At 54.3% G+C, this 24,348-nt stretch overlaps 1 protein-coding gene across 1 annotated transcript in view; it reads left to right on the forward strand.

Annotated features, from left to right (window-relative positions):
* RPTOR (regulatory associated protein of MTOR complex 1) overlaps window positions 1-24,348 on the forward strand; it is a 303,099-nt gene that overhangs the window by 191,813 nt on the left and 86,938 nt on the right. Inside the window, exons 10-12 of the mRNA XM_084751163.1 lie at window positions 13,232-13,307; window positions 20,793-20,894; window positions 24,094-24,177. Of these exons, the coding sequence (XP_084607289.1) occupies window positions 13,232-13,307; window positions 20,793-20,894; window positions 24,094-24,177 (262 nt within the window). The remainder of the gene's footprint in view (window positions 1-13,231; window positions 13,308-20,792; window positions 20,895-24,093; window positions 24,178-24,348) is intronic.

The raw sequence follows: 24,348 nt of genomic DNA on the forward strand, positions 1-24,348 counted from the left end.
ATAACACATTAAATGACACTGCATGTGTCCACAGTACAACTGCTCTCCATGCCACAGTCTGTCATACACAGAAAAAGGCTGAAGAGAGTCACAGCAGGCTCCAGACAGGACAGCAGTGACACTCACCTCTTAAAAACTGTTGGCGATTCCTTTGAAATTAAAGGCCTCTTTGGAGATTTCCTATTCCTTTGAAACAGTAAGTGCTGTTTTGTTTTGTTTTTTTAATTGAATCATTATAGTTAAGGCATTATTTGTCATAAAATGAGACTTAGAAGCAAACATAAGAAATAATGGGGCATTTCTTTGCATGATTAAAAAAAAGTATAACTAGCAAGTCCCCTAAGGTTTAGTACCTAGACATGATCTTATGTGATATTTTTCACATGATGTAGAAAGGGCTCATTAAAACCCACGTTGCTTTAATTCATATCCGTTACACAAAGTTCTAGGCACAGTACTGCACAGCCAGGGAAACACCCAACCCCAAGCAGTTGCACTGTAAGAGTCATTGGTCCCCTGCGATGGGCTGCGTGTGCCTTGCAAGAGTGTAAGCAGCCAGTACCAAGCAGGGTGAGTGAGCACCGGAACAACCAGGGCCCAGGGCCGTGCCGAGCCCTGCCTTCCTGGTGCTTCACAGCTGCAAAAAAGCGTAGCCCTCCACCCAGCAAAGCGACAGCAACAGGGAGGCTGTGGGCCAGGGTCTGACATGAGCTGCTGCAGGCTGGCCATCTGCTCCTCTCTCATTCTCCCTCAGCCCGTACTGGGCTAGGCCTTCAGATCCTATTGCGCCTCCATTTCCTGTCCTGTAGGCCCCAGGCTAAGGTGCTCAGGACTAATGCTGACTGTCTGCTGAGACATCAGCCTCTGTTTGGTGTTGCTTAAGGAATTGCAGAGATCCAAACCATGGGAGGTAGGGGCCTACTGCAGAGTCAGTGTACACAGTATCTGACAAATTAGGGGCGGTCTAGCGGGGGCAGGGGGGGGAGGGGCAACAAGTGACTCCAGTCTTTTTTTTTTTAAAGATTTGTTTATTTATTATGTATACAGTGCACATCAGATCACATTATAGATGGTTGTGAGCCACCATGTGGTTGCTGGGAATTGAACTCAGGACCTCTGGAAGAGCAGTCGGTGCTCTTAAACACTGAGCCATCTCTCCAGCCCCATGACCCCGGTCTTACACGGTGTTTGCCTGTTGTCTTTTGAGTTGTTGGGGATCAAACCCAGGATGCAGTGTTAGGCAGTGTCCTGTGCGTTCAGTTGGCTACCCAAAAGATGAGTTAAGGAGGACTCATCTGAGCTTCTGGATCAGAGGGAACTGAGGAGTCGGGGCCCCACAGAAAGCGCACCTACCCCACGCGAGGTCTGCAGGCGGCTAGGCAAGGAGCCAGGGCAGCAGCTATGGGGACTGAGAGATGTCCTGGGCAGATGTGATGTGCTCACAGGACTTGGTGACTGGGTATATTGTAGCTCCTGGCATCTCAGGGGAAGTCAGTGGACAGCTGGAAGCTGAGGAGGGTCAGGAAGGGAGAAAATGGCTGCTGTTGACTGAGCACCTGTAACTCTCTTCACTGAAGGCTAGCAAACATGGTCTCGCTGATCTGCCCCTACTTTCGTCCCATGCACATCATTTCCTTAACTTTGCATCTAAGAAGATGCGGGTCTAAAAGGTGAGACTTGTCCAAAGACACCCAGTACCTGCTGGCTGAGAGACAGAGCAATTCTAGCCAGGCCTCAGCCTCCCCAGGGCCTGCACTGCTCAGTTCTGTGGGAGGTGGGATGGCTGCCAGGGAAGAGGCGCTCATACAGTAGACAGCAGCTTCATGAGAAGTGATGCCAGGAGCTGCACGTCACCTGGGTGGGGCTCTGGGCTCTGTCCATCGTGACTCCTCATTTGGAGGTAGGGAAGATGAAGCGTGGCTCCTCAGGGAGCGTGCACACTGCAGACATTATCTAAGCAGGACTGAGCATCTCAGCACCCCCTGTATGCCCAGTTCACTCAGTGCTTCCTACATGTGGATGCTGGGTGCAGATGCTGTTTGGCTGATCCGAGTGTGAGCTGGACCCCGTGGCAGCAAATCTGCCATGGAACTCAGAAGAGGAGAGGGAGCAAGAGGGCAGCGGGCCGGTTGACAGCCTGGGAAGGAGCATGTGTGGAATACACCTGTCCATCAGAACAGCTGCACAGCCAGGACGACTGGACTGTAGACATGACGAGAGCAGCAGCCCACAGCATCAAATTAACCCACCACAAAAGCCAGTCAGACCATTCAATTTTTGTTAAAAAGCAAAATTTTCCTTTTTTTTTTCTTTTTTCTTTAAGATTTATTTATTTATTGTATGTGACTGCTTTGTACCTGGAGGCCAGAAGAGGGCACCAAACCTCATCATAGATGGTTGTGAGCCACCCTGTGGTTGCTGGGAATTGAACTCAGGTCCTGTGGAAGAGCAGGTAGTGCTCTTAACCTCTGAGCCATCTCTCTAGCCCTTTTTTTCCCCCTTTGAGACAAAGTTTGTCTGTAGCCCTGGCTATCCTGGACTTGCTTTGTAGACCAGGCTGGCCTCGAACTCACAGCAGTCCGCCTGCCTCTGCCTCCCAAGTGCTGGGATTAAAGGCGTGCGCCACCACACCCAGCTAGTACAGTATTTTTTAAAAACACTCTGAGAGCCTAACTAACCATATCCATAGACTACCTGCAGCTCCCAGTCAGCTGTCAAGAGCCAGGCTTGAGGTGCCCCCGACCTCAGCACAGCAGCGAGAAGGTGTCATCAGTGGCTCTGGCCAGCCCCCTTCCGCCTGAGCTAATGCAATCTGGACAGTGTCTAAAAGTCCTTTCCAATTTGAAATCTTTTGCCTGACATCATGGCTTCTTTCTCTATGCTGAGAAGTGCCACATCAGCATGTTTGAAGGTCTCGTCACAGAAGCCAGGGAAGCTGCTTTCTGGGAGAGAGCTGTACCTCTGACACCTGTTCTCTGGGGAGGTTTGCAGTAATTGCAGGGCCAGCATGAGTGGGGTTGGAGAGTAAACACTAGTCAGTCCCATTCTGGGCTGGAAATTACATGGTGAAGCCACTTTGACCCATGGCCAGTGTTGACATTTGCTTCAGACTCTGGGAGAGATTGCATGGAGCGGGGCAACAGGCCTTTAACTGACAGGGCCAGCACAGCAGAGATGCATTTCCACAGTGCATCCTGGATTTCCTGAGGGGTGGGCCTGACCTCAGCAGAGTGCTGTCTCTCTAGGCTCTGCTTGGCTCCAGTGCCCCGAGCCCGGCTCTCTAAGACGTCTCCTGGCCACTAAGACACTTGAGAATCTAAGTTGCCAAGTAACCGCAACTCTCAGAGGAGCTAGTTGAATGGTTAGCCATCCTCTCCCCAGGCCTTTCATCTAAGTGCTGGTCTAACACTTAGTGCTTTCTGACAGTTAGTGAGCCATGGTCCCCTTGCCTGCTGCCACCGTTTCCTAGTGTGGCCAGACATCCTTCAGTTTGAGATGCTACTTGACAAAACTGTTTCCTAGATGTCAAGGCTCCGTGTGCTTAGAACAAACCCCATCTCAGAAGGGCTCTCCACTTGCATTGCGTGTCAGTGGCTCACCTCATGCATTTCTGGCCTGGCGGGCTATGTGGCAGGCACAGGGAGTGGCCATTGCCTCCTTCTTGGCCTTGAACATCTTACTTGTATTTCCCAGAGACTAGCCTCCGCACTGCCTCTCCGCCAGCCCATGTGCTCCGGAATGGTATCTCAGCATTTGTCTCTGAAAAGCACTGCTCCTTGAGGCATCTGGTGTGAGTCTATTGTCCCAGCATCTCCTGCACACTGTGCTGGACTGTCCGCATTTCAGCAGAGCTCTCACCAACCAATCACCCTGGGATCTGAACTGCGAGAGCCTTCTGGGAGACCAGGAAACCCTGCAGTGGCACAACACAGTTGGAGTGGGGTTGTCTGAGAGCATCACCCAACGCACACTGTAGGTTAACGTGTGAGCTTCCTTCCCCAAGGGACAGGCTTCCCTGCTCAGCTTTGTTTGCTTAGACTAAACTGAATGAGAAGCCAGACCAGACCACCATGGTCCCAGATAGGGCAGGAAGAAGGAAGCCGTTCAGCCTCATGGTGACCTTTGTTTCCATAGGACTCATTCACAGGATAGCTGTGCTCAGAGACGAGAAAGCACTGGTCCCCGCCAGAAGCACTTTTACCCTGCAGGCCTAGGGTGTGCAGCAAGGCCACCTTTGAGAGACCCTGTTAATCAGAGGAAACTTTCTACCATCTAACTCACCTTCCTCTGGAATGCGTTGGTGTCCACGCTCCCAGGACCCGTCAGCTTTCCCCGCTGGGCTGGCCTTTGTCCTGTAGTTGTGTGCCACAGAGCAGGCTGGATGGCTCCCAACCCTTCCTCTCCTATAGACCCACCGTCCCACGCCTCTCCCCAGCTGCCTGGCCATGTCCCAGGGCGTACGAAGTTCCCGTGGGACAGCATCTTCACTGCCTCTGCCTCCTTGTGACAACTGCCCTTTTTTGAGGCTGGGCATGAAGTCCTATGGTCACCCAAATCCTGCCCCTTGAAATAGGGTGAGAAAAAGAGGTGGGGCATGGCTCTCACAACCATCTATGATGATGCCTGGTGCCCTATTCTGGGCTGCAGGTATACATGCAGGCTGAACATTGTATATATAATAAATAAAACTTTTTTAAAATGTTCAAATTATTTTTTAAAAAGAAAATAAATTTTTTTTAAAAAAAGCCGGGCATGGTGGCATACGCCTATAATCCCAGCACTCGGGAGGCAGAAGCAGGTGGATTGCTGTGAGTTCGAGGCCAGCCTGGTCTACAAAGCAGGTCCAGGACAGCCAAGGTTACACAGAGAAACCCTGTCTCAAAAAAAATAAATAAATAAATAAATAAAAAATAAAAAAAAGAAAAAGAAAAGAAAAAGAGGTATGGAGCCACACCTACCTCTAAAACTCTGCAGCTACACCTGAGGGCCAAGCCACTGCAGGTTGAGCTTCTCCCAGGCCTTGGCTGGGCCTCAGCACGGAAGGATGACTTGGTGGGGTGGCGGGGGTTTCGGTTCTGCCATCTGTCACCCCAGTGATGAAACTCTTCCCATAGTGCTCAGGGCCTGTGCTCCTCATGAATAGATGGCGGCACACACATCCCTGGGGGCTCACAGGGAAGCAGGCAGGAATGAGCCTCTGGAATAAATAATTTAAAATCTGGTTATTATATCCTTGGGTGGTGATGGAGAGGCTGCATCTCTAGTGGGGGGAGGGAGACAAAGCCTAACAAAAACCAAGGCTAAACCATAAGCAATGTGCATTTCCACTCTGCTTCTGAAAGCATAAGCAGTGCATGTTGACACTCTGCCTCAGAGGCAAGGGTGGGGGCATGGGGGTGATGAAATACTCAGAGCATGTTTCCTGTTTAATTTTTGATACAAAACCATCAGGGAGTCGTTCTCCTTCACTCTCAATTTCAGGGGTCCTGAAACCTTGCATTTCTCTGCGGTAATAACCTGTGCTTTTTGCTCTGATTGATCCGTGCAGATGGAGCCCACGCTAGCTCGGAAGGCTTTCCTCCAGCCCACTGCCTGGGCGCTTGCCATCCTAGGCCAGTTTCCTGAAAACCCAGGCTCTTCCTGGTGGTGACTCAACAAGCAGCTTAGAAAGCTCCCCACTCCTTGTCGTGTAGGGGGAGCCTAATTCAGACCAGCTGCACTCATCCTCTCCCTCCAGCCCCCATCACCTCAGCCCTGCTTCTCTCCGTCAGAGTCTACAGAACCTCCCTGAGGGAGCCAGTGCAGACACCCTTACTCTTCCCAAGCTCTGCTCCTCCCTGGGTGACATAGGGAGAGCTAGTATGCCTGGGTGACAACAGGGAGAGCTAGTGTGCCCTGGTGACACAGGGAGAGCTGGTGTGCCTGGGTGACACAGGGAGAGCTGGTGTGCCTGGGTGACACAGGGAGAGCTGGTGTGCCCTGGTGACAGGGAGAGCTGGTATGCCCAGGTGACACAGGGAGAGCTTGTGTGCCTGGGTGACACAGGGAGAGCTGGTGTGCCCTGGTGACAGGGAGAGCTGGTATGCCCGGGTGACACAGGGAGAGCTGGTGTGCCCTGGTGACACGGGGAGAGCTGGTATGCCCGGGTGACACAGGGAGAGCTGGTGTGCCCGGGTGACACAGGGAGAGATAGATGGTGTGCCCTGGTGACACAGGGAGAGCTGGTGTGCCTGGGTGACACAGGGAGAGCTGGTGTGCCCTGGTGACACAGGGAGAACTGTTGTGCCCTGGTGACACAGGGAGAGCTGGTGTGCCCGGGTGACACAGGGAGAGATAGATGGTGTGCCCGGGTGACACAGGGAGAACTGTTGTGCCCTGGTGACACAGGGAGAGCTGGTGTGCCCTGGTGACACGGGGAGAGCTGGTATGCCCGGGTGACACAGGGAGAGCTGGTGTGCCCGGGTGACACAGGGAGAGATAGATGGTGTGCCCTGGTGACACAGGGAGAGCTGGTGTGCCTGGGTGACACAGGGAGAGCTGGTGTGCCCTGGTGACACAGGGAGAACTGTTGTGCCCTGGTGACACAGGGAGAGCTGGTGTGCCCGGGTGACACAGGGAGAGATAGATGGTGTGCCCGGGTGACACAGGGAGAACTGTTGTGCCCTGGTGACACAGGGAGAGCTGGTGTGCCCGGGTGACACAGGGAGAGCTGTTGTGCCCTGGTGACACAGGGAGAGCTGGTGTTCCTGGGTGACACAGGGAGAGCTGGTGTGCCCGGGTGACACAGGGAGAGATAGATGGTGTGCCCTGGTGACACAGGGAGAGCTGGTGTGCCCTGGTGACACGGGGAGAGATAGATGGTGTGCCCGGGTGACACAGGGAGAGATGGTATGCCTAGGTGACACAGGGAGAGATGATGTGCCCTGGTGACACATGGAAAGATGGTGTGCCTGGGTGACACAGAGAGAACTGGTGTGCACCACAGCTGTTGTCGTGGGGTTTTATAGACTGCTTTTTCACTTGTCCATAGCTGAGCATCCCAAATTAAGACTTTATAAGTTTGGCTGAATTGTAGCTGAGGACATACAGGCAGCTTTAATCAACTGATGCTTGTGCTCATCGGAGGGCAGATATTGTGCTAAGGGTGAGATTGTTACATAATCTTACAGTTTGATGGGAAATGCCCAGAGAGGGTGCTGAGGTTGCGCAGCATGCTTAGCACTTGTGAGAGTGCCTCTCCTGGTCCCATCTCAGCCCAGTGAGCTGATAACAGGTCTGAGGGACTGGAGCTGTCTTAGAGCTTGTCTGGCAGTGGCCTTGGATGTTCTTCACAGGTTTTCTTCTCTTTGGTGTCTTGAACAGGCCTTTTCTTCTCTCTGTCCCCGACAGCTACTCTGCACTGTGCCTTCGCCTTAAGCCACGCCCCCTTTGTTGGCTTTCTCTGTTTCATCCTCTCCATCAAGCCTTTCACACAAGTGAAAAAACCTGGAGCCAATTTCCTGTCAAAGCAGCTGTGTGGTAGCCTAGGTTCTCCCAGAGGTGGAGGCAGCCATGCCAGACAGGGTCAAATGTGCCTGGGATTGCGATGGCATGGCAGCATGGCAGCTGAGCCACAGCACATGGATGTTTGCGTCTTACCTCTCTGCACCCTGACTGGGCTCCAGCTAGTGCTGTCAGCTGTCTTCTCCCCACCTCACCTCCCCCTTAACTTCTTCCCTTCTAACTCCTGAAATTGAAAGTTTTCATTTGATTAAATCCAAGCCATCTTTATAGAGTTTAATTGCAATAATTGACTTTGCTTCTATCTCAACAAAGAGTAGATGTCTCCCCTGATGCTGTCGAGCACCCATTCGCCTGCGGTTGGGGGTTTATTGAGCATCTGGGAGCTATTTATTGCCCAAAGTTGGAGCCACTTTTGATTATCTCCTGATTGCCTCTTAATTCTGTCAGCAGGGAAGGGCTGCCTGGGAGTGAGGGTTGGGGGGGGGACAGTGTGCGTGGGAGTGAGGGCTGTGGACAGGGGGGGACAGTGTGCGTGGGAGTGAGGGCTGTGGGGAGGGGGGACAGTGTGCGTGGGAGTGAGGGCTGTGGGCAGGGGGGACAGTGTGCGTGGGAGTGAGGGCTGTGGGCAGGGGGACAGTGTGCGTGGGAGTGAGGGCTGTGGGGAGGGGGACAGTGTGCGTGGGAGTGAGGGCTGTGGGGAGGGGGACAGTGTGCGTGGGAGTGAGGGCTGTGGACAGGGGGGACAGTGTGCGTGGGAGTGAGGGCTGTGGACAGGGGGGACAGTGTGCGTGGGAGTGAGGGCTGTGGACAGGGGGGACAGTGTGCGTGGGAGTGAGGGCTGTGGACAGGGGGGACAGTGTGCGTGGGAGTGAGGGCTGTGGGCAGGGGGGACAGTGTGCGTGGGAGTGAGGGCTGTGGGCAGGGGGGACAGTGTGCGTGGGAGTGAGGGCTGTGGGCAGGGGGGACAGTGTGCGTGGGAGTGAGGGCTGTGGGCAGGGGGGACAGTGTGCGTGGGAGTGAGGGCTGTGGACAGGGGACAGTGTGCGTGGGAGTGAGGGCTGTGGACAGGGGGGGACAGTGTGCGTGGGAGTGAGGGCTGTGGGCAGGGGACAGTGTGCGTGGGAGTGAGGGCTGTGGGCAGGGGACAGTGTGCGTGGGAGTGAGGGCTGTGGGCAGGGGACAGTGTGCGTGGGAGTGAGGGCTGTGGACAGGGGGGGACAGTGTGCGTGGGAGTGAGGGCTGTGGGCAGGGGACAGTGTGCGTGGGAGTGAGGGCTGTGGACAGGGGGGGACAGTGTGCGTGGGAGTGAGGGCTGTGGGCAGGGGACAGTGTGCGTGGGAGTGAGGGCTGTGGACAGGGGGGGACAGTGTGCGTGGGAGTGAGGGCTGTGGGCAGGGGACAGTGTGCGTGGGAGTGAGGGCTGTGGGGAGGGGGGACAGTGTGCGTGGGAGTGAGGGCTGTGGGCAGGGGGGACAGTGTGCGTGGGAGTGAGGGCTGTGGGCAGGGGGGACAGTGTGCGTGGGAGTGAGGGCTGTGGGGAGGGGGACAGTGTGCGTGGGAGTGAGGGCTGTGGGCAGGGGGGACAGTGTGCGTGGGAGTGAGGGCTGTGGGCAGGGGGGACAGTGTGCGTGGGAGTGAGGGCTGGGGACAGTGTGCGTGGGAGTGAGGGCTGTGGGCAGGGGGGACAGTGTGCGTGGGAGTGAGGGCTGTGGGCAGGGGGGACAGTGTGCGTGGGAGTGAGGGCTGGGGACAGTGTGCGTGGGAGTGAGGGCTGGGGACAGTGTGCGTGGGAGTGAGGGCTGTGGGCAGGGGGGGACAGTGTGCGTGGGAGTGAGGGCTGTGGACAGGGGGGGACAGTGTGCGTGGGAGTGAGGGCTGTGGGCAGGGGGGGACAGTGTGCGTGGGAGTGAGGGCTGTGGGCAGGGGGACAGTGTGCGTGGGAGTGAGGGCTGTGGGCAGGGGGACAGTGTGCGTGGGAGTGAGGGCTGTGGGCAGGGGGGCAGTGTGCGTGGGAGTGAGGGCTGTGGGCAGGGGGGACAGTGTGCGTGGGAGTGAGGGCTGTGGGGAGGGGGGGCAGTGTGCGTGGGAGTGAGGGCTGTGGGGAGGGGGGACAGTGTGCGTGGGAGTGAGGGCTGTGGGCAGGGGGGACAGTGTGCGTGGGAGTGAGGGCTGTGGGCAGGGGACAGTGTGCGTGGGAGTGAGGGCTGTGGGCAGGGGGACAGTGTGCGTGGGAGTGAGGGCTGTGGGCAGGGGGACAGTGTGCGTGGGAGTGAGGGCTGTGGGCAGGGGGACAGTGTGCGTGGGAGTGAGGGCTGTGGGCAGGGGGGGACAGTGTGCGTGGGAGTGAGGGCTGTGGGCAGGGGGGGACAGTGTGCGTGGGAGTGAGGGCTGTGGGCAGGGGGGGACAGTGTGCGTGGGAGTGAGGGCTGTGGGGAGGGGGGACAGTGTGCGTGGGAGTGAGGGCTGTGGGCAGGGGGGACAGTGTGCGTGGGAGTGAGGGCTGTGGGCAGGGGGACAGTGTGCGTGGGAGTGAGGGCTGTGGGCAGGGGGACAGTGTGCGTGGGAGTGAGGGCTGTGGGCAGGGGGGACAGTGTGCGTGGGAGTGAGGGCTGTGGGCAGGGGGGACAGTGTGCGTGGGAGTGAGGGCTGTGGGCAGGGGGGACAGTGTGCGTGGGAGTGAGGGCTGTGGGCAGGGGGGGACAGTGTGCGTGGGAGTGAGGGCTGTGGGCAGGGGGGGACAGTGTGCGTGGGAGTGAGGGCTGTGGGCAGGGGGGCAGTGTGCGTGGGAGTGAGGGCTGTGGGCAGGGGGGACAGTGTGCGTGGGAGTGAGGGCTGTGGACAGGGGGGACAGTGTGCGTGGGAGTGAGGGCTGTGGGCAGGGGGACAGTGTGCGTGGGAGTGAGGGCTGTGGGCAGGGGGGACAGTGTGCGTGGGAGTGAGGGCTGTGGACAGGGGGGACAGTGTGCGTGGGAGTGAGGGCTGTGGGCGGGGGGACAGTGTGCGTGGGAGTGAGGGCTGTGGACAGGGGGACAGTGTGCGTGGGAGTGAGGGCTGTGGGCAGGGGGGGACAGTGTGCGTGGGAGTGAGGGCTGTGGACAGGGGGACAGTGTGCGTGGGAGTGAGGGCTGTGGGCAGGGGGGACAGTGTGCGTGGGAGTGAGGGCTCTGGGCAGGGGGACAGTGTGCATGGGGTGAGGGCTGTGGGCAGGGGGGACAGAAGGGGCTCCATTAGGGATGGGATACAAAAGGAGGAACTTTGTTTCATCTTAAATCTGTCCTTTTGAATTTTAAATGTTTCCATTCTTGTCTTGGTACTTTATTAAGACATAGAGAAAATGTGCCCCCTTGCCTCCCAGCATGCAGTCTCATTAGTCTAAGTAGAAATAACAGATCTCTTTGAGTCTCCCAGGAAATTACCAGGGAAAAGAGACTGCTATTGTAGAATGAGACAAGTCAGCACGTGTGGCTGCGCACAGAGCTTCCGCTCAGAATTCCTGTCAAGGGCTGTGCCTTTCTGACTGTCTATAATTCAGCCGAGGCCTTTTCCTTATCTCAAGGTCCCATGGGGATGGAGTTTTACTTCACAAATAGTAAAGCTTGCTCCCGAAGAGACAGGGCCCATGAAGAGCTATAACCCCAGCCCACGGAGTGGCCATGTTAAAGACCTGCATAGGCACCCATAAGCGTCTGGCACGCAGGGTCAGGGCCACCAAGCCTGTCCCCTTCTGATGGTGTAATACAGCAGGAGCCCTGATTGCTGATGACGTCAGCAAAGGCGGGCAGAATGGGGGTGAGGGTGGGACCTGTTGGTGAGGCACTCTTGTAGCCACAGAGGCCCAGGCGGAGGTACAGAAGAGGCCAGGGTTGTGAGGGGTACCTAGTAAACTGTGGCTGAGCTTGGGACTTCAGAAACTGGCTGCAAAGTATTGGTGTATTTCAGACATGGCTACTGGTCCAGTGATGGAGCTAGGCTCAGGAGTCACCAAGCAAGGTGAGAGTCTGCTTTAAATGGCACTTGAGGGCATCACTGAGGGAGAGTGAAGACCGCCATGCTGTAGCGCACACACAGGAAGACAAACTGAGGGAGACACACGCCATCCCTGGGCAGCAGCCACCTGAGATGCTAGAAGTGAGGACCGGGGAGAGCTGCTTCTGGTCCAAAAGGATGCTTAGAAGAGACAGTATTTTCTATGCCACACCCGTTAGGGGTTAGGGCTGGAAAGCCATGGTCCTGAGTTGCTTGTGTAGCCACTCGTGCTGTTTGCACAATGTAGGCAATGGTGCTGTTGCAGGAAGTGTGGCCAGGCGGGCCAGCGAGAGGGTCTGCCCACACGCCAGGCGGGCCAGCTCTGGAGCAACTTTGTGATGCTTTCAGGGAACCAGAGTGGGTCTGGATTCCTGAAGCTGTGCACAGAGGGACTGGAGAACTTAGTATGCACACCTGGTCAGTCTAAACTGGGAGCTGTGGTACCTGCCTGTGTGACCAAGGGTACCCCTTCTCTGAGCACCTCAGAAAGACAGATGTGTGGTAACCAGGTAACTCAGGGGAGAGCAATAGCACCAGATGGTGAATGTTCACAGGTGTTTACTTGGCTCCACATTCATGGGGAAGCTGTGCTGTCGGTCTTTCCTCTAAGTCTGAAAATGATTCAAAGTTTAAAACTATAAGAAATCAATAAATTTTACTCAGTTACATGCCCAGGCTTTTGAACTCTCTGCCTCTGTAGCCCCAGCCCACAGCGCTGCTGTCTTCTCCTTGGCCCTTCAGAAGAAGCCTGAGGGGAGGGGCACCTGGCAGAGAGCCTTATGTAAGTGCAGCCAGCCTGCTCCCAGACACGGAGTCCCTGTGTCCCCCCATTATGTAAGAGGAAGTGCTTATGAAGCTGCATAAATCATCCTGCGCTCTGAGCTTCAGAGCTCCAGAAGAGTAGTCCGGAGACGGGCTGGAAGCTGGAGCAGGGAGTGGGCGTCCACCTGCCGGGGCTGCAGACAGCACTGCCTGCTGAGCACCAGATGTGTTGTCAAGGGCACGCCAGCTCAGTCAGTGTGCTGAGTAGTGCCTCGTGCCATGAGAGGCTGAGATGGGCAAGCCTACCTGCCACAGGGACACCCGCACAGCTCTAGCCTCCTGGGCCCAGGCCAGGTCCCAGCCATGCAGACAACAGGATGCTGGGGCCTAGCCATCTAACACGCAGGGCGGAGCGCACTGACGTGCCCTGGCTTTCTGGGGCAGCAGGTCCACAGCCAGGCCGACCACCCAGTCAGCCACCACGGGAACCCAGCTACTTGAAGCGGGCAGGTTGTATGTTAGGGAGGGTCATGACGGAGCCAGGAGCCACCGTAGGCAGGTAGAGTGTGTCATAGCAGCCACCACATCACGGTTAGGGAGGGTCATGACGGAGCCAGGAGCCACCGTAGGCAGGTAGAGTGTGTCACAGCAGCCACCCACATCACGGTTAGGGAGGGTCATAACGGAGTCAGGAGCCACCGTAGGCAGGTAGAGTGTGTCACAGCAGCCACCACATCACTGTTAGGGAGGGTCATGACGGAGCCAGGAGCCACCGTAGGCAGGTAGAGTGTGTCACAGCAGCCACCACATCACGTCTCCCCACACTTCTGGGTGCCAGCTTCTCAGCTCTGGAGACCTCTGAGCCAGCCCCTTGGCCTGAGGGCTGCTGTCCCCTGGCCCTGCTTCCCTAACCTTGCGGTGCCTTCTGCTCTCTCCCCAGGCAGGCCTGGGACCTTGCTGTGGACATTTGCCTCTCTCAGCTGCCGACCATCATTGAGGAGGGCACTGCCTTCAGGGTGAGTCCCCCCTTCAGAGAGCCCCTCCATGGCCATCCTGTGCGTCTTGATGGAGCACCTAGAATTCTGGGTGTCAGGGATTTAGTTCACCTACATGGAAAAAAGATGCAGCTAACAGAGTTTTCAAACAGATCAGGCCAGCCAGGACTCATTAGGTTTTGAAATGGTTGACTTTTAAAGGCTGCCTTGCCCTGATGTGTCTGTCACTCTCATAAATCAACTTTCTTTATTCAGCCTCCCCCCTCTCCCAGTTAACTTATGGGTCTTCTGGTGCTTGGGGGTACGTCTCAGCCCAGACATTGCCAGTAGAAGTTGAGCAGCTGCGTGGGCTGTACCTGGTTTGCCTGTGGCATGTATAAGTGGGAGGCACTGCCCAGCGCCTTCCTTGCAGCCTCTGAGAACCCCCTTGCTTTTTTCTTTTGTGAAACATTACACCCACCAGGTCTGACTAAATCCCTGTCCTCAACCTCGGGAGCACAGTTCACAGCACCAGTTAGAAATGGGGACCACAGAAGTAGGCCCAACACATTCATGAAGCTGAGATGACATAAGGCCTGTGAGGTGAGCGATAGGCTGCCCACAGCATAGGGTCCACCTCACAGTGCTCAGGAGGCCATTGGACTTCAAGACCAAGAGCCAGGCAGTGTGCGTTCTGTGGACCAGTGAAACAACCACCCTGCGCTCTGCTTTACTCATTTTGCTGCTGCTGCTGCTGCTGTTTAAGACAGGCTCTTTCTACACAGCCCTGGCTGTCCTGGAACTCACTATGTAGACCAGGCTGGCCTTGCACTCACAGAGATCTGCCTGCCTCTGCCCTCTGAGTACTGGATTACCAGATGTGCACTAACACAGCCAGCCTGGATGTGGGGACGCCTAGACTTCTAGGGGCTGTGTGATGGCTGAGTGAGTTAGTACCCTGAGTTGCTAAGGACAGATCTACACTTCTGCTAGGCCCCACATGTTCTCACACAGGCCGCTGCCCACTGACAAGTGAGCCAGGACCAGACAGCCTGGAGCCGGGAGGGACTCTGTCCCCGACCTAGACGTGTTCTTCAGCGTGTCAGCGTCACCCGTCAGCATCCTGCTGCAGAGTCACACTAGCACGGTCGCTGTGTAGGCTATGCTGGCTCCCTAGATGTGCCCTGAGGGCGAGATGTCGGGGTCTCTGGATCCCCTTTGTCAGTATTGCTCTGCTCTTTGCTGCGGGTTTGGGGAGAGGGCGATAACATTTTATTATAGAAACTTCCAAGCCTCAAGTGAAGTTGGAAGGACTCTAGAGCCAGCAGCCATGCTGCCATGACTGAGTGCTAGTGTTAGTTTTCATGCAGCGTCCTCCTGTGCCTGCAGCCTGTGGGGTGTGTGTCTGTGTGTCGTCTGTCTGTCTGTCTGTCTGTCTGTGTCTGTGTCTCTGTGTCTATGTGTGTGTGTGTCTTTGTGTGTGTGTTGTGTGTCTGTGTGTCTGTCTGTGTGTGTGTGTCTGTGTGTGTGTGTGTGTCTTTGTGTGTGTGCTGTGTGTCTGTCTGTGTGTCTCTGTGTGTCTGTGTGTGTGTGTGTCGTCTGTCTGTCTGTGTCTATGTGTGTGTGTGTCTTTGTGTGTGTGCTGTGTGTCTGTGTGTGTGTATGTGTGTCTGTGTGTGTCTCTGTGTCTGTCTGTCTGTCTGTCTGTCTGTCTGTCTGTCTGTCTGTCTATGTGGTGTAGACCCCACCCTGAGCATCTGCACTGCGTTTGCTTTGTCTTGTCTTTCCCTGGTGTGTGTAGCAACCGTTGCTCAGTTTCCAGACAGAAAGCCCGTGTGTCTGCCTTCCCTAAACTGATGCAGGGACAAATCTCCTTCAGAGCCACAGACCTCCACAGAAAAACACCTGGCCCATGGCAGACATGACAGCTGCCTCCACCTCTGTTCCTTACTGTCTGTGTATACCAGGGGCCTGTGCTCTCTCCAAGGACATGGCCTCTTTGGTGCAGATGGATGTCGGGAAAACCCATTAAGACTTTTGTCTTGCTGGGAGGTGGTGGCACACACCTTTAATCTCTGCTGGCAGATGTCTGAGTCCAAGACCAGCCTCGTCTGCACAGGGAAACCACACACGCACGCACGCACGCACGCGCACACACACACCACGACTTGAAGCCTGTTGGAAATCTTTTTGTCTTCAGATCCTGGCCTCCCTCTGCCTACGAGATAAGAACTCAGCCCCCTGGGTAACAGACTTTGTATTGTGTTCCGCTCACACTGAGCACCTGTGTCCCAATGCCAGGTACCTTTGCCAAGGATCTCACTGCATTATCTCTACCCTCATGAAATAGTATTCTGCATTAAGGAACATTGAGGGGTTGGGGCAACTGATCTGGACTGTGCTCTAGCTTTTTTTACTTTATCTTTTCCTCTTTCTGGAATGTATAGAATACATGAAGAAACCCAAGTGTTATAAACACAGGCCTGGTGAATTCTCACCAGTGTAGCACACTCTCATACACAGTCCCCAAGCCATGAGTCACAAGCAGCTCCTTCCCTTTGCAGCCTTTGTCTGTGTGCTGCCGCGCCTGAGCGCTCTATAGCGTGTGCTCTCTGTGTCTGGCTACTTCCACAAACAGTACTTAACTTTTCTGGCGTGGGAGTTGGGGGTTGGAGGCAGGGTTTCTCTGTGTAGCCTTGACTCTCCTGGACTCGCTTTGTAGATCAGGCTGGCCTCAAACTCACAAAGATCTGCCTGCCTCTGCCTCCCTCAGTGCTGGGATTACAGGCGTGAGCCACTGTGTCTGGCTAATAGTGTTCTTTTGATATGCCCGTACGCCCTTTGCATAGAAAGAGTGATTGTGTCAGCAGCCTCCAAAATGGTCAATTTGTGGTCCTCACAGTTAGTGCTCGCTGGCCCAGGGACTACAGCCTGAGACAGAGGGAAGCCAGTCATCCTATTGTACATGATACTAAGATATTTACCTTCAGCCAGGCGCAGTGGCACAGTCAGGGAGGCAGAGGCAGGCAGATCGCTGTGAGCTGAGGCTACACAGAGAAACGCTGTCTATGGCTCAGAGGCTAAGAGCATTGGCTGCTCTTCCAAAGGTCATGAGTTCAATTCCCAGCAACCATATGATGGCTCACAAACATCTACAAAGAGATCTGGCGTCATCTTCTGGTGTGCACATGCAGGCAGAACACTGTATACATAATAAATAAATATTTTATTTAAAAAAAAGATATAAAATAAATAAATAAATAAATAAAAAGATATTTACCCTCATTTCTGGGCTTCAGGGGAAGTACTCTCCCCACACTGACCCCTAAGTTTTGAGCTCACTACAGACAATCTCACTGACACGGTCCCTGGGTGATGCTGACTCCTGTGTGTGCTTTGGGAGCACATTACTGGCTGTTTGCTGGGGTGCGGGTAAGACAGCACCAAACTGCATGGGTGTTTAGTAGATGCTACTGGATAGCTGTCCACACCATCTTTGGTTCATACCTCCTGCTGTGCAGGCTCTGGCTCCATGAACTGAGTGATATCATGTGCCCCCGCCGCAGGCTAGCGGGACGTGGTTGCCTGTCTTCTGGGAGGTCTGTCTTCATGCATCTGTCTGCTGAGCTAGTGTGGCTCTGTCAGCGTCCTCTGTCTCACTGTGAATATCTCTTACTCTGCAGACTGTATTTTCATATTTTTACCTTTTTTTTCTTGTTCAGCAGACATCTTTTGTTGAGCAAATTCCTATTTAGTAAAATTTTTTAATGACTAGGGCCTTGGTTGCCTTGTCCAAAGCCATCCTGACTTACCTGAGGCAAGACCCCCAAATACCTCTGTCTTCCCCTCTAGATTTGTGTGTTGCTTGTGTTTCGCAGCTTAGCCACCCATCCATAGTCCCTGCATGGGAGGTGTGCCTGGAGCAGAAGTGTTTGCTGTCCATGTGACGTCTGCTCTGAGTGTCATCTCGTTGGACCCGGTGACCATCTGCGTGAGCTGCTTCTAGCTTCTCTTCTCTGCTCCATTGGCACTTTGTCCATACCAGGGACACAGTTTGGATTCTAAACTGTTCTAAAGAATGAATATCCCAAATGTTGGATTTAACCAATAAAGACTCAGGAGCCAATTGCTGGGGTGAAAACCTGTTAGCTCAGAGAGGCAGAGAAAGCACCCAGCTGACTTTCCTCCTCAGCTCACGTCTCAGAGGGAAAAAAACAAAAAGCTCACTAGCTCAGCTGACAGCCCAGGAAGAAAAGCCAAAAGACTAAAAGCCAAAGAGCTTTCTAGATCAAAGCTCAAAAGCCCTCTCTTCTTGTACACGCTTTCTTAAATACCTTTCTCTCAAATACCCAGCTACTTAATCCTGTCAGCTGGTTTCTTGCTCTGCCTCTTGACCTAGGATTAATTTTATCAAATCCTGTGTACAGAAAGCTCCTGGGTTAAAGGTGTGTGTAAGGGCTGAGCCACAGTATAATCGCCTGTTTACAATAAACTGAAAGCTCCTGGGTTAAAGGTGTGTGCTAGGGCTGAGCCACACCAAACAAGAAACAGGGTTTTACAGTTCACAGTCTCGGGCTCACAATGGGATCAAACATCCTGCAACACTAAACATTTACACATGTTACTGAAGCTGCTAGTCTGTCCTCCAACTTCATTCTTTTCCAAATTTGCATCAGTTACTTTTGACCCTTTGTGCTTCTGTGTGACTATTATGGTCACATGTTCAGTTATTTATTTATTTATTTAAGGTTTATTTATTTATTATGTACACAGTGTTCTGCCTGCATGTATGCCTGAACACCAGAAGAGGGCACCAGATCTCATCATAGGTGGTTGCTAGGAATTGAACTCAGGACATCTGGAAGAACAGCAGATGCTCTTAACCTTTTAGCCATCTAGAACCTTCTACCTTTTACTGAGTTTGTGGAGAATCCTACATTCAGCTGGGGAGTGCTGATATCTGTAATACTGAATCTTCTAATTCTCGAATCAACACAGCTAAATTATGGTTTTTATTTGTATATGTGTTGTTCTGTATGTCTGCTTGACTGAATTCATATCCTTACTGTGATGGTTGGCCTACAGCTTACTGGAGTCATCTCAAAACCTTGTTCCCCTCAGAACAAAGCAGTCGAGGAAGCCTGGAACTTCTCATAGACATCTAAGCATTGGTTGCCTTGCAGCATGCTTTGCCCTGCCCTCCCTGCAGCGCTCGCCTTCCCACAGTGCCCTCCCTGCAGCGCCCGCCTTCCCATAGTGCCTGCCTTCCCACAGTGCCCTCCCTGCAGCGCTCGCCTTCCCACAGTGCCCTCCCTGCAGCGCCCGCCTTCCCACAGTGCCCACCTTCCCACAGTGCCCACCTTCCCACAGTGCCCACCTTCCCACAGTGCCCTCCCTGCAGCGCCAGCCTTCCCACAGTGCCCGCCTTCCCACAGTGCCCTCACCCCATTCTCAGTCCCTTGCCTGCTCCTTTTCCATCAGCTTCCGTATTTCACTGCTCTCCCAACTCTAAATGCCCATCTTGGTCTCCTTTCCCTCCACGCACAGCCCGTGCCTCTTCTCCCCTGGGCAGCTGCCACCTTCCACAGTGTGTCTGCACTGGAGCCCCTCTGTCCTTCTCCCCTGGGTGGCTGGCCCCTTCCACAGTGTGTCTGCACTGGAGCCCCTCTGTCCTTCTCCCCTGGGTGGCTGCCCCCTTCCACAGTGTGTCTGCACTGGAGCCCCTCTGTCCTTCTCCCCTGGGCGGCTGCCTCCTTCCACAGTGTGTCTGCACTGGAGCCCCTCTGTCCTTCTCCCCTGGGTGGCTGGCCCCTTCCACAGTGTGTCTGCACTGGAGCCCCTCTGTCCTTCTCCCCTGGGTGGCTGGCCCCTTCCACAGTGTGTCTGCACTGGAGCCCCTCTGTCCTTCTCCCCTGGGCGGCTGCCTCCTTCCACAGTGTGTCTGCACTGGAGCCCCTCTGTCCTTCTCCCCTGGGTGGCTGGCCCCTTCCACAGTGTGTCTGCACTGGAGCCCCTCTGTCCTTCTCCCCTGGGTGGCTGGCCCCTTCCACAGTGTGTCTGCACTGGAGCCCCCTCTGTCCTTCTCCCCTGGGTGGCTGGCCCCTTCCACAGTGTGTCTGCACTGGAGCCCCCTCTGTCCTTCTCCCCTGGGTGGCTGGCCCCTTCCACAGTGTGTCTGCACTGGAGCCCCTCTGTCCTTCTCCCCTGGGTGGCTGGCCCCTTCCACAGTGTGTCTGCACTGGAGCCCCCTCTGTCCTTCTCCCCTGGGTGGCTGGCCCCTTCCACAGTGTGTCTGCACTGGAGCCCCCTCTGTCCTTCTCCCCTGGGTGGCTGGCCCCTTCCACAGTGTGTCTGCACTGGAGCCCCCTCTGTCCTTCTCCCCTGGGTGGCTGGCCCCTTCCACAGTGTGTCTGCACTGGAGCCCCCTCTGTCCTTCTCCCCTGGGTGGCTGGCCCCTTCCACAGTGTGTCTGCACTGGAGCCCCTCTGTCCTTCTCCCCTGGGCGGCTGCCTCCTTCCACAGTGTGTCTGCACTGGAGCCCCTCTGTCCTTCTCCTCTCTAGCCATGCTTTGCTGTATCCAAGACAGATGTGAGTGTTTGGGATGACCTCTGTGTCTCCGAAGTGACCCACAGCTGGGTTATAATCTGAGTCCTGCTTGATTCAAGTCACGCTCAGCACTGCTGAGGACATCACTGGCCGCCTTACAAAGCCCAGATAATCCTGCTTTCTCTCCAAGGCTATTCCCTTCACAGTTTTTTGGGACATTCTACCTGTCTCTTTGGCCTCTAGAGGCCCAACTCAGTCCTAGGTCCCTTCTCCAGAGCTTCCAAAAATAACCAGGCCAAATGTAGTGGTGCACACCTGTAATCTCAGCTCTCAGGACACTGAGGAGGGAAGATGGTGAGCTCCAGAGGGACCCTGTCTCTCCAAATAATAATAGCAGTAATAGGAAAGACATGCTGGCTCTGTGCTTAAGATGGCCTAGCGTTCTTGCAAATAGGTCTGCTGCTCTCGCACAAGGCTTGAGTCCAATTCCCAGTACTCGCATTGGGTGGCTCACGGCTGCCAGCAGTGCACTCACTCACGTGCGTTTGTGTGCGCTCACGCTCGCGCGCTCTCTCTCTCTCTCTCACACACACACACACACACACACACACACAGAGAGAGAGAGAGAGAGAGAGAGAGAGAGAGAGAGAGAAGTAAATCTTTAAAAAAGATTTGAAATCTGTTGCAGATTCATGTCTCTGGCCAGACTAAGTGCCCATGTGTGTGTCTTTACTGGAGGGGGTGGTAGACACCACATACATAGTGTGCACCCAGGCTTCCTCCTGTCACAGCTTCCTGCTTACTGACAGGAACATATCCAAGCCTCAGACTTCCTCTCTCTCCACTTGAGGCTGTTGACAGACTGTAAGACCTGTTCCCTCCAGTCTGCCCCTCGCGATCACTGTCGTGTGAGGACTGAGGAGTCAGGGTGCTGTAAGAAGCCTCTGCCTCCCTAACCAGACCGTGTGCTTTCCCCACAGCACAGCCCGTTCTTTGCTGAGCAGCTGACGGCATTCCAGGTGTGGCTCACAATGGGTGTGGAAAACAGGAGCCCCCCGGAGCAGCTGCCCATTGTCCTCCAGGTCAGTCGCTTCCCACAGGCCTGACTAGGCACCCGTCCCATGGACGAAGTGCTGTGCTTCAGGCAGATGGTGCATTGGCGCCTCTCATCTGATCGGAAGTCGGTAGATGCTTACTTGCTCCCCGTGGCCTTTTCCTGGCAAGGCCAGTGAATTCCCTTCTTCCTCCCCCAATTAAATATAATTGGGATAGATCACCACTCCCTACTCCTCCTGTTTACACGTCAGGAATTGATGCAGTGCTGCTGCCAGTGAGCTTCACTGTGGTACAGACTGTTAGCATTGCTACCTCCTTCTTTTTGGAAGGACATGAGATGTAAATTTGTCCCATGAGGAGAGAGTTATGCCACCAAGCAAATCCTAACAGCATTCATTCTCCTGACCAGCACCAATGTGGCACAGACAGACCAGATGCCATCAACCCTCCTTTGCTGTGGTCCTCTAAGAAACAGTACCTTCCGCGTGTGCTATAATTCATGAGCAAACTGGTCTGGGTGTGGGGGACCCATTTACTGCCTGCTGACTTTTGGTTACTAAAATGGCATGGGACAGGGATATGAATAGTGGATTTGTCATCACCAGTGGGTAGATAGCAAGTCACACAGTCTGCATTTTATTAAATGTGTGGTTGTGAGAGAAACTGGTGAGATGGGTTGTGAATAAGAAAAGACCTTTTACTCTGGTACCACTGACCCTGTCAGACACTAAGGATTCATAACTTATTGTAGAAGCCAGAAAATATTCTTTCTCAAGTTGTGGGGCGGTTGAGCTCAGGAAGAAGCTGCTGAAACCATGAGAGGGGGCACCATCTTGGAAGGTAAGAAGCCATCGCACATCCCTGGAGGAGTAGAGGACAGGCCGCCCTCCCAGTGGGAGGTACAGAACTTGCCAAGGGCCACCACTCCCCACAGCAATTATCAAATTACTTTTCTCCATAAAATGGGCCATGGATCTGATCTCCACCTGCACGAGGACATCGGCCTTGCTCCCTGCACTCTGATGGACAGTCATCATCTTCTCTGGCCAAGTGCTCAGAGCAACTGCTGTGCAAGTCTCTACCCCATAGCACACAGTGCGCCGCCCCCGATCTCTACCTCAGGACAGCCAGCCTTGCAGTCCAGGGGGGAGTGGGGGGCTGATTCACCTATCCTAGAACGTGGGTGTCTCCCCACCTAGAGCCCCAGGAATCCCAGGCAGCAAAACAGGAGGCAAGAAGGAAGAGCGCACATAGATATGAAGTGTTAGCAATAGCCTGTTCCTGCTGAGGTGGGAGCCTTTAAAGAGTGACAGTGGGTCAAACGGGAGGTGATTTTATTGCTACTATTTTCCTGACATTATGAAAATAATTATCCCTGTTCCTCTTACATATGTCTAGATTAGTTTGAAGACCATCCTGGGATTGCAAGGTAGCTGTAAACTATAAGCAAATGTTTTCAAAACAAAGTAGCAACAGCAGGCCAGAGCCTGCAGAGGGGAGCCTCACGTGATTTCATGAGTGGCAGCAGCACTGGGGGCTTCTCCGGGTCACCTGGGTCACCACTCGGCTCTCTCTTCAGCTTGCCTCTTATTGCAGCAGCACAGCAGAGTGAAGCTGGTCCTCCCCACAGCAGGGCTGCAGCGACAGGAATGTTAATCCAGTTCTTTGGGTCTGGCAAGCAGTCCTTTTGTAAATGGCTTTTATCGACTTTATTTTTCATGTTCCATTTACAACCCACACTCTGAGGGAAAGAGAAGACCTCTGGAGCCAGCCTGGTGCCCAAACATAGAGCGCTAGCTGTGGAAAGAGCACGAGGCACTGTCCATGTGCACTCCCAGGCAGGTGTGAGCCGCAGGCCTCTACCTCGTGCAAGGCTCTGTCTCCCGGGCCCAGTCTGACTCAAGGGTGAGCCCGATGCCTGAAGCTCGCGAAGAGAGAGGGGAAGGCTGAAGGAAGGCAGGGAGCGCTGGGTGCAGCTCCATGAGGCCCACCTGGCCTTCATCACTGTGTCCTGAAAACCCTTATTGCTGCCAAAGCCTGGACCGGCTCTGTTAGAAAGGGAGGAAGCATCTTACTACAGATGGCAGGGATCTCTTTCCAGGCCCCGGCTACTCCTGTGAATTTTCTACCCAGCAACAGAGGCATTTACTGATGGTTTGTAGATGCACTGAGAGGTCCCATTGGGCTCTGTTGAGTTGCTGCCCCATCAAACAGTAACATGGACCGAGCTCTCCCAACCAGCCTCAGGATCCTTTCTGCCTGTTAAAAATGACATCAGAGAGAAGAGAGAATGTTTTTCAGCTGCTATGTCTTCCAACTTGTGACAGCTGACATCTGTGGCCACCATCACCTTTCAAGAAGCAGTCCCAAAGAGGGTGGGCCTTTCTGGTTTTGTGGGGGTCTACCTGGGACACTCTATGACTGGCTTCCCCTCCTCAGGGGGCAGTTGGACAGAGCACCCCAGACAGAAGAAGAAAGAAAATGGGCATCAAACCAGAAAGGCAAGAATGGTCTCACCAGGCAGAGTTGCTCTCTCACCCAGATGCTGCGGATCACAAGCATTTCACCTCAAGCGTGTTTGCTGTCGGGGCCTCTTATTTCAAATATAGTCTGGGCCTAAAAATGCCAGGCTGTTGTCAGGAGTTAAGACAGTGACGGCATGCCACCACATGTCCACCCTGTACTCCATGATGGTGCTACCCTCAGAAGTTCCTGGGTCGCCTGCTTGAAGGGAGGGCCTTGCCCCCCAGAGCCTCAGTTTTTTGTCTCAGGCAAAAAGCCTGAGCACTGTTTGTACCCAGTGAATGAAGCAAACATGGATTGCCTTGACAGGCCGTGCACCACCTAGAGTCTGTGCAGTCTCGTTTGCTCTTGAGTCCCGCACTCCATGATGAACAGGAGGCAGAGCCTGTCCCATTGCTGTCATCTGTGATAAGGAGTTTGCTTCACAGTTGTTTATTTTTAACTTTAAGAAACTCTGTATGTATGTATGTATGTATGTATGTATGTATGTATGTATCTGAGTGTTCTGCCTGCGTGTATGTCTATGCAACATGTGTACTGACTATCTAAAGCATGGACTGTACAGGAGGCAGCCCAGCTAGCGAAAGGAGCCATTGAGCTGTCAGACCCCTCCGAGGCTACCAGCTCTCACCGGAGCTTTCTTAGAGGGGTGGCAATCAAGTGTCATCTTGTTGTGGTTCAATATCTTTCTTGCTTTTCTAGGTGCTGCTAAGCCAGGTGCACCGGCTGAGGGCCTTGGACTTGCTGGGACGCTTTTTGGACTTGGGTCCTTGGGCGGTGAGCTTGGTGCGTGCCATCAGCCTTACCTGGGGGAAGGGAGACAGAGGTTAGACTCGGTGGGATCGTCTGTGAGCTCCACTCATGTCATCTGGGCTGTGCTCCTCTCTCTCTCTCTCTGGTGCTTGGGGGCTTTTGTCATTGTCCCATCTGTGTCAGACTTCCCAGTCAGGAGCCACA

The sequence above is a fragment of the Acomys minous genome (genome assembly GCF_964271855.1).
Source record: "Acomys minous genome assembly, chromosome: 12".
In the NCBI taxonomy this organism is placed as follows: domain Eukaryota; kingdom Metazoa; phylum Chordata; class Mammalia; order Rodentia; family Muridae; genus Acomys; species Acomys minous.